Genomic DNA, 15,474 nt, shown 5'->3' on the forward strand with positions numbered 1-15,474 from the left:
ATGGCCATAGTAGTTAAGGCTGTGCTAGGTAGAAGCCAGGAACTTCTTCCTGTCTCCCATGTGGGCGGTTGGAATCCAAACACTTGAGCCATCTTCTACTTTCTGGGGAAACTGGAATGAAAATGGAGCAATCAGAACTTAAACCAGTACCCAATTGGAATGCTGGCATGATAGGATGTGGCTTTACCCATTGTGCCACAATGCCAGCACCTTCTTTGTCTTTTTAAGTATGCGATTGAAAAATCTTTTTTTATCTTGCATGAGCATAACTGATGTACTCAGTTTTGGTTTCCATTTGCAAAGTGCATATTTTTTTTTTTTTAGCTTTTCACTTTCAGTCAATGTGTAAATTTACATGTGAATTGAGTTTCCTAGGTAGCATATAGTTGGATATTATTTCTTATCCATTCAGCCAACATGCTTCTTTTGATTCTGCATTTTAATATGCTTCCATTCAAGGTTAATGATGATAGGAAAGGACTAAATTAAAAGATTTTTGGGGTGCATACCGATTTGATTGTTTTGCTAGCTTTTTGTTATTAGGTTGAATTCTCTTTTGTGTATCTGCTCTGTTAGTGACTTTTCTATTGTTGTGTTTTCACGATGGCTTCCCTTTTAAAATTCGTTCATTCATTTTCTTAACTTTTTTTTTATTTTTGATGATTTTTTTTAAAGATTTATTTTATTTTTATTAGAAAGGCGGATATACAGAGAGGAAAGACAGAGAGGAAGATCTTCTGTCTGATGATTCACTCCCCAAGCAGCCGCAACAGCCGCAATCCGAAGCCAGGAGCCTCTTCCAGGTCTCCCACGCGGGTGCAGGGTCCCCAAGCTTTGGGCCATCCTCCACTGCTTTCCCGGGCCACGAGCAGGGAGCTGGATAGGAAGCGGGGCTGCCAGGATTAGAACTGGTGCCCATATGGGATCCCGGGCGTGCAAGGAGAGGACCTTATCCACTACGCCACCGCGACAGGCCCCATTTTTTATGATTTTTATCTTGTTAATTAGGGTGATTAGGGTCAAGGGCTACAGGAAGGAAGGTGAGATCACTGTTTCCACATTCTTGCTTTTTTTCCTGTGTCTGGGAGGAGGAAGATAAAAGGAGAAGTCACACCCAGCCTCCCAACTGCCTCTGCATGCTGGCATGGAGGGCAGCCATCCAATAGTATTCAGGGTCCCTGATGTGGCGCATGCTCTGAGGGTCCTGCTGAAGAGGTTTTGATAGTTCAACAGTTCTGAATTACTCCCAGTCTCACCACTCCAATAACAATGAAATCTCTCCAGAATCCATTGGTTGACATTGTCTACCTTAGAGTCTCCATTTGCCCAGATATTCACTGCCAACACTTGGCTGGGGTAGTTGATCAATTTAGAGTTAGAGAAATAGAAGCAGAAAGAAATCCTTCGTCTGCTGGTTCCCTCCACAAGTGACTGCAACCATCAAGGCTGGGCTGGACTGAAACCCAGATCTTCTTCCAGTTCTTCCAGATCAGTGCAGGGGCCCAAGGATTTGGGCCATTCCCTGCTGCTTTCCCAGGCACATCAGCAAGGAACTAGATGGAAAGTGGAACAGCTGGGACTGAAACCAGTGCCTGTGTGCGATGAAAGTGCTTGTAGGCAGCAGTTTTACTCACTACACGACAGTGACAGACCCCATGATTGTTATTTCCAATGTAGAAGTCTGTTTAGGATTTCTCGAAGGAGGTGATCTGGTGGTGATGAATCCTCTAAGTGTTTGCTTATGTGGGAAATACTTTATTTCTTCTTCATTTCTAAAGAGTAGCTTTACTGGATATAGTATTCTTGGTTAGGATTTTTTTTTAATTTTTTTTAATTTTTTTTAAAGATTTATTTTTACTATTTTTTCATTGAAAAGGCGGATATACAGAGAGGAGAGACAGAGAGGAAGATCTTCCGTCCGATGATTCACTCCCCAAGTGAGCGCAACGGGCCGATACTATGCCGATCCAAAGCCAGGAGACTCTTCTGGGTCTCCCACGCGGGTGCAGGTTCCCAAAGCTTTGGGCCGTCCTCAACTGCTTTCCCAGGCCACAGGCAGGGAGCTGGAAGGGAAGCGGGGCTGCCGGGATTAGAACTGGCGCCCATATGGGATCCCGGGTGTGCAAGGTGAGGACCTTTAACCACTTGCGCCACCGCGCCGGGCCCGGTTAGGATTTTTTTTATAAATCTAAAATGTATCAATCATCTGCTTTCGGCCTTGTAGGCTTTTTGCTAAGATGTCTGCTGCTGGTCTAATGGGTTTTTCTTTATAGGTAACATGACATTTTTCTCTCACTGTCTTTAGGATTATCTCCTTACCCTTAACTATAAAATGCCTCGAAGAAGGTCTTTTTGGGTTGAGTTTTGTTGGGATCCTTTGAGCTTCCTGTGTCTGGATGGCTGTATCTCTTTCAAGACATGGGGATTTTTCAACTTTTCTGTGTTTCCAATGCCCTTTTCCTTCAGGTATGGCTATAATGTGAATGTTTGTTTACTATCCCATGTATCTACAGGCTTTCTCAATTCTATTTATTTATTTATTTATTTGTTTATTTATTTATTTTCATCTGCCTCCATTATTTCAGAAATCTTGTCCTCAAGACCAGAAAGTCTTTGGCTTTGTCTGTGTTGTTTCTGAAGATCTGAACCATATTTTTAAATTCCTTAAGGTTTTCAGTTCAAAATTTTTGCGCAATTTCTGTTGAACTTCTCATTCTTATTGTACATTGTTTTCTTATATCTTTGAAATACATCTTTATATTCTCTTGTATCTCATTGTATTTCCTTAGTATCATTTTTAATTTTGTTGTAGGCATTTAATAGATTCCCTTCAAATCATTATTTATTAATGGAGAACCATTTTTTTTGTTTGTTTATTTTTGTTTTTTGGAGATGTCATGCTTCCTTGCCTCTTCTAACTTTCTGTGTCCCTACACCAATTCTGCCGAAATGATGGTACCAGTTCCTTTATGGAGTTAGTTGGACTACAGGGATATGCGTAGGGTGAGTCTGGAAGGGTCGCATCTGAGTTATTTTTTCAGCTTCAGTCAGTATCGGCAGTTTGTGTAACCACTCCAGTTGTGTAGTCTCCAGCAGTTTGTTGCGGTGGGTTTGTGACTGTAAGGTACATGTAGACTTCCAAGGATGTGTGCAACTCTAGGATCTCTCCTAGAGAGTTGAGCGTCAGTCACATTCAGTGTTGATGTGGCTATGATGTTTCTGGTACTCTGACATACGCTGATCTATCCGCTTATGCTGCCAAGCAGACAGAAATAGCTCTGGCCCTGGAACTGTGGATGTATATCAATCTACCCAGGCCCGGCGGGGAGGGTGTGAATGATGCTGGGACTTAACAGTACTCAAAACCTTGGTCCTGTCACTGGGACTATGACCTGGGCCACCTTCTGGTTTCATGGGTTGAGTATGGGTCATGGAGGGGATTGCACACTGGAAGGCCTGGGTCTGAATCAGTTCAATGGAAATAGGTTTCTCTCCAGGGAGTGAGAAGAATCCTCAATGTGCTCTAGACCTAAACTCTGAATGTGTTATAAACTTTACCTGTATCAGTGTTCCTTAGGAATTGGAAAGTGTTTTAACTAATGTACCTACACATGATTAAACCTCTTAGTACAGTAAGTTTGACACATACAGAACATGATATCAAAACAGTGCCACTTCACCATGAATTTTTTTCAAGTAACTTCCCCTCTCGGTGTGTGCCAGGAGTTCACTGCAGAATTGTTCATGGTGGCACAAGATTGAAGGCAAACTAACTGCCTGTCATTGTGATCTTGTTAACACATTACATGCATGTGCACAACATACCTGCTCATAAGTAAGTGGGATACTGTGTAGTTGTAAATATGTACCCTTGCAAGTCTAATATTTGACTGATGCTCATGTGTATTTAGAGATTAAGTCAAGGTGCAGAGCAGTCTGCTGCTATTTGTATGAGAAGAGAAGGGGATGAGGAAAGTGACTGTGTATCTGTTTGCTTACCTCTGCAGGCTAAGCAGTAAGGTTGCATAGGAAGCAGGTGCCACTGGTCAGGTTCAAGTGTGAGGGAGGGAGCAGTTGGAATGTAGGTCTGTATGGACTTCTCACTGGATAACTTTTCTGTTCGTTGGTTTTTACACCATATTTACCTGTTAATGTTTAAGGCTCTTATCCTGACCATTTAGACTGATTTGCTAGAAGCTTTTGTTCATTCGTGATTAGTGTTTTGGGGAAGTTTCCAGCTGTTTTATCCTGAACAATTTGTGTAAAATCCTGAAAGAGTGATGACTGAAGAAACTGCTGTTTTGGAAATCTCAGTAGACTCATGTTTGTTTTTCTTTTCTTTTGGGGACTTGCTGCATTCCTCAGTTTTCAGAGATCCAGGGAGAGGTAATTCATTCATTAGGTTTTCCTAATGAGTGGGATACTGGTAGTATCCTACTACATAAAACTTGTCATGCTTGCTATAACTTGAACAATATGAATGTGTTGTTAAATGTAGTTTTTATAGATTGACTAAACTGGACATGTACCTACTCTTGCCTCTTGGAAAAATAATTTTAGTAAGTATGTAAGCTTGAAACTGTTTCTTTTTTGCCTGAGTCCAAGACTATTTGTAAAACGTCTGTCAAAAACTACCAACAACAAATAAGGTGTCTTGCTAACCTTATGAAATTCTGAAACGTGAGTTGGAATTAACATCTAATAGAAAAATAAAGCAGTAAATATCTGGGGATCGTTGAGCTGTAGATAAAGATGAGTGGAGCAAAAAGGAGAACATGTGTGTGTACATATGTGATAATGTACATAAATGTATGAACATATGTATACTACATATGTATACACACATAAATTACTAGCAGTGTGCTAATCATTGTTTTGACACTAGGTCTTCATTCTGATCATTTTGACTTCTGGCCTTGCATGAAATGATTAGTGTCCAGGAGATTAAATTGGAATGAGATTTTATCCTGGATGTGATGATGCTGAGAACAGTGGAAAGCACATTTTGGAATCATTGTAGCTCATTCTTACGTTAGTTTGATATGCCTGACTGCCTCGTGAGGGGTGCTGATTTTGGATTCTCTGTGTCTGTCAGTGCACATATCTGCTTCTCTGATGTGAATTAAAAATTGTGATTCTAGATTTCAGTATCTGAGGGCCTGTGTCTTTTCCAGCACATCCTGGCACATGCTGGCTGCAGTAGTGTCGGGAAGCAGGAAGTCCACTGGATAGTTCTAGTCTCCTTTTGCTTGTTCGTTGTCAGTTAATATAACAGAGAGTCACGCATGGGGTGAGGGAGGTAGTGAGTCAGGGTCGAATTAGGTAGCTTTGTCCTGCATTCCCGTATTTATTAATATGCCCTGTGCATTAAAATTGGATTTGTTTTAACTAAACTTTGTGACGATTGAACTAATGAATGAATAAATCTTAAACATAAAATTCTAAATTCACCTTAGGACTTAAAAAAAAGAAACTGATCTTGGGCTAAGTCTTTCAATTAAAATACCAACTATGACCCCTAATTGAAGTGATGTTGCTATTTACTGTTACTGGATGTGTCGTCATTATGGTAAGGGCTTTTTTTTTTTAATAGATATAATAAAAATCGAGCAGACTTTTTATGGCTACCTACTTACTGTTAGTTAGTGGTAGAATTAATTCCAGGGTGGTATTGGTCTTTCCACCTCAACATTGCCTGTGTATTAAGATCTTTCTCAGCATAAGGAATGTGTCAACAGCAATATTGTTACTGCCAAACCATCTTGGAAAAAGTGTATTTTTTTTTAATAAATAAGTTAGTAAAGTAGGGCATTTGTCATTTTCTGATGGGAGTTTTTCATGAAATTGAAATTAGTCAATAGCTTGAATGAGTATCCTGTTAACAAAGCTAAATTGTGTATTTTGGCTACATCACCTTCCTGAAACCTCTAATTATTGAGTGTAGAACTGCTCTAGGCTGATGCCAACCATGAGTCACTTCTTCTTTAGATGCATTAGGAGCTACCTTTGGACCTTAAATGTCACTGGCACTTTTCTTTATTTACCTCTTTGTCACTTTGCTGATCAAAACCAGACCCCTTTACGGAAAACCCTAAGAATTTGTCCTTGGCAGAGGAGCAGGGACAGGAAAACTAGGTGCCCGTGGAGACCACATCACATCCTCAAGCTGGCCAAGAGCCTCCTGTGCTCTTGCCTCTGCACATGGTCTGTGCAGCAGATGATGGCTGCGTCAACTCCAATTTCTCTGGACTCCTCCTGACGGGACAGCTCATCCCTGTTCATTTGGAGGCTCATTTGGAGATTCAGACGGTCTGGGGTCTCCTTTCCTCCTCCTGACTGATGGTGAGGTTTGGGAGATGTGCAGAATGTTTTGTCAGAGATTGATCCTTTGAGATGCCAGTTGGTGTAGGGTGTGAATTGCTGTGGTGGAAGTAACCCAACCCTGCCCTCCTGGATCTTGGCTATTGAAGAGATCCAAGCATTCCACTGTCTGGATATTCATGCTCCTGAGTTCATCTCTTTTTAAGCTACTGGGTTGCTTCATTTTTTTCCCCGAAATGTTAGTGCAGGGAGGATGGCCTGAGATCAGCTAAGCAGTTACTTGGCCCTATCCTGGAGCACAGTATGTGTATCCAGACCCTGGACAGCAGGTAGTGCTGGAGAAAAAGAATGAGTGAAGGGTTTTAGGTGAGTGAGTGAATTTGAGGTCTGTGGGCACCAGTCAGTGGAGAAGTTTGTGTTAGCCCTTAGATCATCCTCGGAAACAGAGCCTGTTCTATTCCAGAGTGCTTTGAAACTCTGGCTGAGGGACAGTGAGGCCCAGGAATGGGGAGCGTGAGAGTGCTTGTGGTTGCTGGGACTGTGGCATTGGTTGCGTGGGAAGTGTTGCATGTCCCCGTTGACATTATCTGATGGCTCAGGCAATTTCTGAGTATTGCTTCGTCCTTTTAGCTGTTATCAGTTGGAATATGGCAGTGTCTGCCTCCATCTTGATTTGGTGGTGATGCTGAGAAGTATTCTGCAGGTGGCTGGCAGAGCCTTTTGAGTGTGCCTTAGGGAAGAGTGACACATACTGTATTTGTCAGTGGGTCACTTAGTATAGTATCACATGGCCTAGGTGATTGTCCTAAAGGACAGAGTACAGTATGTCAGCCATCAAATAAGGGAGATCTGAAATACAAAAATAAGTGTATTCTCAAATGAGGTTGTCTTGTTATTACCTTGTGTGAGGTTGGCACAGCAAACTCCTGAGTTGTATCTTCCTCCGAGACGCTTTGAAGATTATGGACTTTAGTTTTCAGTCACCTGATTGTGATATCCAGGGTGCACAAAGCTGCCGCTTCCCAGACATAATTAAATTGAAATGCAGAAAACATTAACAAAGCATTCAAGTATGTAAATCAGCATGAAATCCATAGTAACACAAATGCTCCCACTGTGGAGGGTTGCAGAATTCATGTTCTACCCGATCACGTGCCTATGTCTGTTTTGTCTTCTGTGCTTCCTAGTGAAGGCAGAGCAGCAAACCATTTTTTAAGATGATGTCAAGTGCCGAGAGACTTCCTAGGGAAAAGTGGCATTCTCTGAGGCATACAGGATCCAGATCACTTAGGGCTGATTGATTTTATGATCAGCGCTTTGGTTGCTGCTAAAAGCAGATAGGTTTCCAATACATATCTGAAACCCAAGAGGCCCTTCCAGCTCAATTCATCTTCAGGAGCTGTGGGGAACTTGCTGTTTCCATCCTGCTTTCCAGGCAATTAGTAAAGAAAACAAGAGTTAACTGTTAAGGTCATTGGTTGAGGACATGCTGCCGTTGTTAAACTGCAGTGGAAACCCTCAGTGATTATCAGAGGATCAGAGGGAACTTAAAGCATTTCAAAGATTTGCATCTCATCTCTTCCTAATTTTTGTTCAAGAAATGTGTGCTTGAGGCTTGTTTCCAGGTAGGACTGATGTTGGCAGTGCCTTGATGACCTCGCTGCTGGGATTAGGCCATCTCAAACTTTCCAAGGCACTTTTAATCCATCCTCCATAAATTGAGATTGTAATAAAACTGGTTTGTTCCCAGGCCTCCCTAATCAAGACCTTAGGATTCTTTGACTCAGTTTTAACTGGAATTTACCTTCAGTGCCAATGAAAATTGAACACTAGGGACAGCCTGGACATTCTCACTATTCTCAATGCCGTATGCTGTGCAGATGGGTGCAATGCCCAGACTGAACCCACTCTTGTGTGGAGTGTGTGCGTCCTCCTCTGCAGTGTTAACTTGGAGCCTGAGTGTCAGTGGGGAAGCTGAGGAGAGGCAGAGGAGCAAAAATAGCCTCAAACAGAGCTGAGGGGAGAATTGATTTCAAAACAACTGTCCTCAGATGTCTATCCTTTTGTGGGGAAGGATAGCAAGGTAGCAGGAAAAACCTCAGAATGGGATTTACTGGGAGGCAATAGCTTACAAAGTGGAAGGAAGGATCAAGTGTGTGGTGGTGGTATCATTAGGGCGTTTAAGTATAAGAAGAAAAGCACTCAATGTAATCAAATTTATCATGTCCTAGGAAGAGAATAAAGCTTTAGTAATGTAAAAATTTTTTCTTGAATATTTTTAAGCTTTTTGCTGATTGATTATTTTGAAACAAAATTAATGGTTTTTATGTTTGCTAGGGCCGGTGGGAAAGTCAACAGGATGTGTCCCAAACAACGGTTTCCAGAGGAATAGCTTCAGTCCCTCCAGCCCTGTCTGTGTGTCCCCCAACTAACCATTCTCCAGATCCAGGTAAATTACCTTTTCATTTGTCATTCCCTGTCATGAAATTCAGACATCTTTCAGGAAGGGCTTAAGTTAGAAGTTCTGCCAGGTAGCCACTTTTCTATTAGTTCAAGTCCATCTGGGCTTTGCTCCCTCTTGTCCTAACATGTTGAATTATACTGATTTTGGTACAGCAAGCCTATCTTGTGTTCCTTCTTGTATGTTGTTGTCCTATAAGGCAAGATCTTGCATAAAGCAAACCCTTGTCCATTCTTAGTCCCATGAGGTTGTTGATTCCTTGTTTCTTTTTTTTTTCACCTTCCCAGTCCCTCCCTGTGCTTCTTATAAATGAGCAATTAGATCTAGGGCCTAGATCAGATTCAGGCTAAACTGAGAATATGTGCATACAGAAGGGAGCTTGAAGACGCACGATACCTAATTGTGTCTTGTTTTATGACACCTGAAACCTTTGTCTAGCTTTTTATTAAGGGTCATTTTCATTCTAGAATGTTAGAATGTCCTTTTTCGTCAGCATTGAGATGATGGCCCTTTATTCTTCCTGAGTTATTGTATGTTCCTCACCCTCTTTGATTTCCCTCTTTCCTATTCTTGCTTTCTTAAGAATAACTTCTGATCTCAGTTACAGTATATTCACATTAGCCTCTTTGCTCTATTTTTTTTTAGTGCTTGCTTTTATGATTGCTGTGTAGTTCCTTAACTTTGCCAGTCTACCCAGAGTTAGCATTTAACCATTATATGTAAAATGTGAAAGCCTCCCAGTGTTCATTTATCAACTGTCTGACCAGGAAGTTCTTGAAGACCTTCCCAGGGCCATGTGGAGTGGAGGTGTGGAGGACAGAACATACACATTCCTGAGCTTCTTTTTGCCTGTTCTTTTAAAGAGTTAATGTGGATACAGTGTTTCTTTCTTTCGTTTTTTTTTTTTTTTGAGATTTATTTATATATATATTTTTATTGGAAAGGTAGATTTACAGAGAGAAGGAGAGGCAGAGAGAAAGATCTTCTGTCCGCTGGTTCACTCTGCAAGTGGCCACAATGGTCAAAGTTGAGTTGATCCGAAGCCAGGAGCCTGGAGTTTCTTCTGGGTCTCCCATACAAGTGCAGGGTCCCAAAGCTTTGGACCGTCCTCAGCTGCTTTCCCAGGCCACAAGCAGCAGGGAGCTGGATGGGAAGTGGAGCAGCCAGGATATGGAGTAGTGCCCATATAGGATCATGACAGTTGCAAGGTGTGGATTTAGCCACTAGGCTACTGTGCCGGGTCCAGATACACTTTTATTATTATTATTATTATTATTATTATTATTTTTAATCTGTGACTTGGATTAAGTCTTTGGGCAAGCTAATAAAGGGACACACTTTATCATAATTATTGTCTGCACCTCTGATCCTGGCCTTTGGTGATTAACAGCTAGTAAGTAAGAATATAATTCATTCAGGACCTCTTTCCCTGTTTTATAAAAACATTGCAAATGCCACCCTTTTCCCAAAAGATCACTTTAATCATCTACCTTAAGTAAGTAGCTCTGGAATACTGGAGTTGAATAGGACGTAATCTTTGACTTCCGAGAGCCCAAAGTCTAGATGGACAGCTCCACATGCGTGTCATTGGCTGTGTGGCTTAAAATTGTTCCCGTGCAGAAGTCAGTGCTTGGCAGCACTTGGGGACAAGGAGGCAGGTGGATCACCCTCCAGGTTCTGATAGGAGCACTTCATATTACAGCATTTTAGAGTCATTAGCTACTGCCAGTAAGTAATAAAAGGAACACCGTGTTTCAGGATAAGTACATTAACACTATATTTAGTATATTTTAGAAGATGTATTTATTTGGTTGCCAGGCAGGGTGAGTGAGTGAGAAATGAGAGGAGCAGGGAGAGAGAGACTTTCATCCACTGGTCTACTGCCCAGATGGCTGCAAGAGCCAGGGCTGAGCCAGGCAAACACCAGGAGCCAGATATTACTTCCAGGCATCTCACGTGGGTGCAGGGGTCTAAGCACGTGAACTGTCTTCTGCATTCCCAGCTGCATCAGCAGGAAGCTGGATCAGGGATGGGGTAGCTGAGAGTGAACCTGGTACTCTGATATGGGATCCCGGCATTACAGGTGGCAGCTTAACGTGGTGCACCACAATGCCAGTCCCAAATAATGATTTTCTTAAAGACACTTTGAAGAAATGCATATTGCTAAGTATGTTTACAAATAATACTTGGGGAATTTAGAGGAAAAACATCTGTGTCATTGTTGATATATGTCTGTTTTTCCCGTGTACTGACAGGACTTGGGAGCTTCGCTGCCTCCTATCTGAATCCAGTGAAGTCCTTGGTGCCACAGATGCCAAAGCTGCTCAAGTCCCTATTCCCTGTCCGTGATGAAAAAAGGGGCAGGCAGCCACCACCCCTGCCCCAGCAGGTACGGAGCATCAGGGAGGCCCCAGGGGGTGCTTTTCCAATAGCCTGCTGGTTGTGGGGCTCCCTGTGCTGCAGCCGGAGGGAGGAGAGCTGCACTAAGGCCATCAGAGCTGGGCTGTGAGACCTAGTAAAAGCTTGTGATCATTCCTCTTCCGCTCTCTTTAGAGATAACACAGCTGTTTAAACTTATTGACACTGCATCCCTTTTGCTTTTAAAATTGCCAAGTGAGCTACTAATGTGATTTATGGTAATATCACTTAGAGCAACAATAGTAAAATTTATGAAGTGCACTTAGTGTTGTTTGTGTACTGCCAAGTAGAAAATGTAATTCTATTTTTAATTCTTGATTTCATTTCTTTTTTCAAACAATTTTATATCATGACTGTCCTTCCTTCTCACCCTATTTCCTCTGGTGTGGATAAACCTGTTCTCTGATGGAAAAGTGATCACTTGTCTTGCTTCCTTTCTGCAAAAACAAAATAAAACAAAACAAAAAACAAACCTCCCAGCCCTGGGGTAAGTGTTAGAGAATATGCTTGCAGGGTTTTCCAGACAGTCAGGAAGCTGTTGTTGGGAGGTGGTGAATGGGAACTCTGTTGGAAATGCAGTTTCTAGCCTTACATAGGTGTTAACTCAGCAGAAAATGATAAATGAGGATTTATTTATACTCATTCAAAAACACATACGGTGCAAGTTCAGTTGTTGAAATAGGTCTTTTGACATCAGCTTCTCCAAATTCTTTTAAACATTCGAATTGCAGAAGTACAGTTGAGTACTTATCTGAGACTTAACCATTCTCCTACGTCTATGAATGTACATAGCCGAGCGAGATGGAGTTAGTTTTATAAGGTTTCTGCATGGAAATAAAATTTCCCCAACCTAACACCATAGAAGGGTATACGTGCACATGGTGGATGAGAAACGTTAACCATGGAGACTTCAGGAATGTTTTAAATTTGGGCACAGGAAGGGACCTTGACAGCTGTTGAGTTCTGGAGGCAAGAATGTTTTTTTTTTTCACCAGTGTTTAGTGTTACATCTATCATTCTGTGGTGTTTCACAGAATCAGTATGATTCTCAGCTGTCAGAATCACCAAGATAGCTTAAAAAAAAAAAAACCCCAAGTTCTCAGCCTGCCATGGTAACCCACAGATAGCTTGCCCACCTGGATACACCTTAACATCTGTATTTATAAACACCCCAGAAGATTCTGGTATACATTAGTAAATTTTTTTTTCCATTACTGTTTGCTAAGAGCAAAACTGCTCAGGAAATTGCCGGTGTTAGAGAGAGCTTCCATCTTTTTGTTCACTCCCCAAATGGCCACAGTAAGCAGGTCTGGGCTAGGCCAGAGCCTGGAACCTGGAACTCCAACTAGTCTCCACATGGGTGGTAGCAATCCAGACACTTGGGCCCTCTTCTGCTGCTTTCCCATGGGCATTGCTAGGGGGCTGTGTAGGAAATGTAACAGCCAAGGCTTGATCCAGCAGTCAGATGGGAAGTCAGCATTACAGGTTGTTGCCTTACCTCTGTGTACTGCAACATAAGCCTGTATTTTTCAGTTTTTGATGCAGCAAATCAAATCACTTGCTACACCTTTTGGTGCGAGTGATTGATTTAGAAGCAAATCTAGTGATCAGAGAATAACATTTTTAAAATTTGAGTGAATATCTTGCATTATTAGAGGATTTTGTAAGCAGTCCCTATTCATGTATTCAAATACATTGATTTCGTTTTTGAGCACACATGAACAAAAGATATTGGCCTTCCTCAAGTGTTTTGTGTTTCAGAAATAAGTAAGGATGTAAGCCTAGAGTCGACTTTAATGTGGATGCTGGATAGAGGAACTCTAACGTTCAAATTGCTTTGTGAGAACACTGTTCTGGGGCAGGACACTTGTTCTTCCGGTGGGAAGGGAGCTGTGTCTGGCTCCTGCTGTCTGTTTTCAGCTTGCTGCCCGGGCACAAGCTGGGTGCTGGGAGCACTCCAGGCCTTGGCCCCTGCTGCTGCAAATGCCTTGGGCCTTCACTGTTGCCTTCTCTGGGCGGTTGTGTCCAGTAAGCCCGCAGCATTCCAGGGCTCTAATCTCTGTCCATTCTGGCACTCTTTCTCTCTCTCTATTTTAATTCTTACTGATTGGGCATCATGATCTGTGTGTTGACCATTTTGCCTCCTGAGTAGTAACCCTTAGGCCAGGCTCATTATACTGAGAACGGTGCCTGCCATAGGAGACACACAGCGTTTTCCAGTTTTTTGATTGTTGATGGGTTGTCCGATTATAACTTAGGCTGCATGCTCCAGGGTCGTTCAGAAGTAGGACTGTCTTTGGAAATGTGAAAACATATTCATAAGTTTTCTTTGCCAGGTCAACAGAAGTATCACTAAAGAAGATTCCTAAGAAAGAGGGAAAAGTTGAGTTTCCCATTTTGCATTCAGTTGATGAATGATGCTTGTGTGTATTTCTTATGCTTAGATCCTCCTGTGTATGTACTGTCTCTGTTACAGTTCTGTGAGAAGTCAGTTTTGAATGACATTATCAACATAAATGTTTCCCCTACTTGGGAGACTTCAAATACATTGTAAGTTGTTATACCCCAAATAGAAAAAGAACATTGTAGTGCCAGACCTGGGCTGGAAAATGGCATAACTGTTGCCTTCCTCATCTGAATAATGGACTTCCACCCAGGTAGAATATGATGCTGTTCTTATCAGAAAGGCAGTGTTAGTTCATTTGCTTCCAGTCAGTGAGCATGGCCAGATTTTTGACTGTTGATATTCCTGTTAGTGCAGTTTTTCCCTTTCATTAGTTACCTAATTATTTAAATGAGGAACTTCTGATCCAGTCCTAAAATTTTTTCATCTTGATTTTCCTTTAGCATTCCTAGGATATCAAGATTGTTTTAGGGGTTTTTTTAAGGTGTGCATTTTACATGTCAGCTGGCCACTCTTGCAAGTTACTGTCTTGTGTGCATTTGAGTCACAGAGGAACCGAGGGCTCTGTCATGTGTGAGCAGAGGCTGCTCCTCAAGCCAGACAGGCACATCAGCACTGTTTAGCTCGCTCCCCTGGAACTAATGTCTCCCTTCTATTGAAGACAATGTGAGAGACTTCGTGCAATTTGTTAACTGAACTGAAGTGGCCTTCTGTCTGTGGCCTTCTTCTGCCCCCAAAAGCAAATAATGTTGCCTGTGGCTAGACAGCCACAGCTCTGCCACATGGAGACTTATCAGGAGTCAGCTTGGCAGTAGCTTAAGAACCTTGGCTTGCCCTTTTTTCCAGTCTATTTGCTGATAGTCCTTGTTGGGACACCGCAACCGATGGCCTATTCACATGATCAGGAAATAAACACTGTTGGGCATTTAGAGGTGTAGAATAACATCAAAGACAGAACCCAGAAAAAAGTCAGTGAATATGTGTCAAAGAAATCTGGATCAGTTTTGTGTTAGGGAAAGGGAAATATTGATATTGATATTACATAAGATGCAGGAAGTAGTAGTAAAGTTGCTTAAAGTTCATAGCATAAAAAACTAGTCAAAGTGTTTCTGATGTCATGGGAACCTGTAGGGAGAGTGTGTCCTCACCATACTGACCATATTTAAGGAAACAGTCTTTAGTTTCATTCACCCCGTTTGCTTCTTTCATCATTTAAAAAATTAATTTGCTCCCCTTTGCCCACAAATGAGGACAGATGGTGAAATTTCCATCTTTGTGTTTCTGTCCCAATTGAGTTTAGAGTCTAGAAACAACTCCTTGAAAAAAAAACCACAGCATTCCCATCCCACGTGAGCAGCAATAGAGAGCCTAACTTCTTGCTTATGGCTCTGGGTTTCTTAGAACTAGAGATACAATGACCAGTTAGAATAATTTCAGAGAATTACATCAGGAATGATTTATGAGGGAGAATTAAAGGGGTTATTTATAGCTTGAGCTAACAGTAACTGAGAGCTGACTGTATAGGCATTCACAGCGTATCAACACCAAAGGAGGTGAAGGATTGGCTAAGGATGATGCTGCTGGAACAGTGAGGTGAAAGTCACAGGGTGAAATTAAGAGTGATGACAACCTGAGAAGAAGTAAAAGATCGATAGATTGTGAGCTATTCAACAAGCAAGTATGAAATTTTTGTTCTATTAAGAAAAAAAAAACAGGAAATGTTTGAAAACAAAACAAAACAAAAAATCCAGGTAAGAACCAAGGAATAGAAGACAGATTCTGTTTGTTCCAGTCATTCCTCACATTTCCATGGATCACGTTTGTAGAATAGAGGCACATGCTGTTTAGGTAAAAGAATGAGTATGAGAAG

At 41.7% G+C, this 15,474-nt stretch overlaps 1 protein-coding gene across 2 annotated transcripts in view; it reads left to right on the forward strand.

Moving 5' to 3' along the window:
- KIF13B (kinesin family member 13B) overlaps positions 1-15,474 on the forward strand; it is a 174,799-nt gene that overhangs the window by 141,875 nt on the left and 17,450 nt on the right. For both annotated transcript variants that reach the window (XM_040966250.1, XM_040966251.1), the window contains exons 36-37: positions 8,659-8,770; positions 11,038-11,171. In XM_040966250.1, coding sequence (XP_040822184.1) covers positions 8,659-8,770; positions 11,038-11,171 — 246 coding nt within the window. The remainder of the gene's footprint in view (positions 1-8,658; positions 8,771-11,037; positions 11,172-15,474) is intronic.

This window comes from Ochotona curzoniae, unplaced genomic scaffold (assembly GCF_017591425.1).
Source record: "Ochotona curzoniae isolate NIBS_2020 unplaced genomic scaffold, NIBS_Ocur_1.0 scaffold_4505, whole genome shotgun sequence".
Lineage (NCBI taxonomy): Eukaryota > Metazoa > Chordata > Mammalia > Lagomorpha > Ochotonidae > Ochotona > Ochotona curzoniae.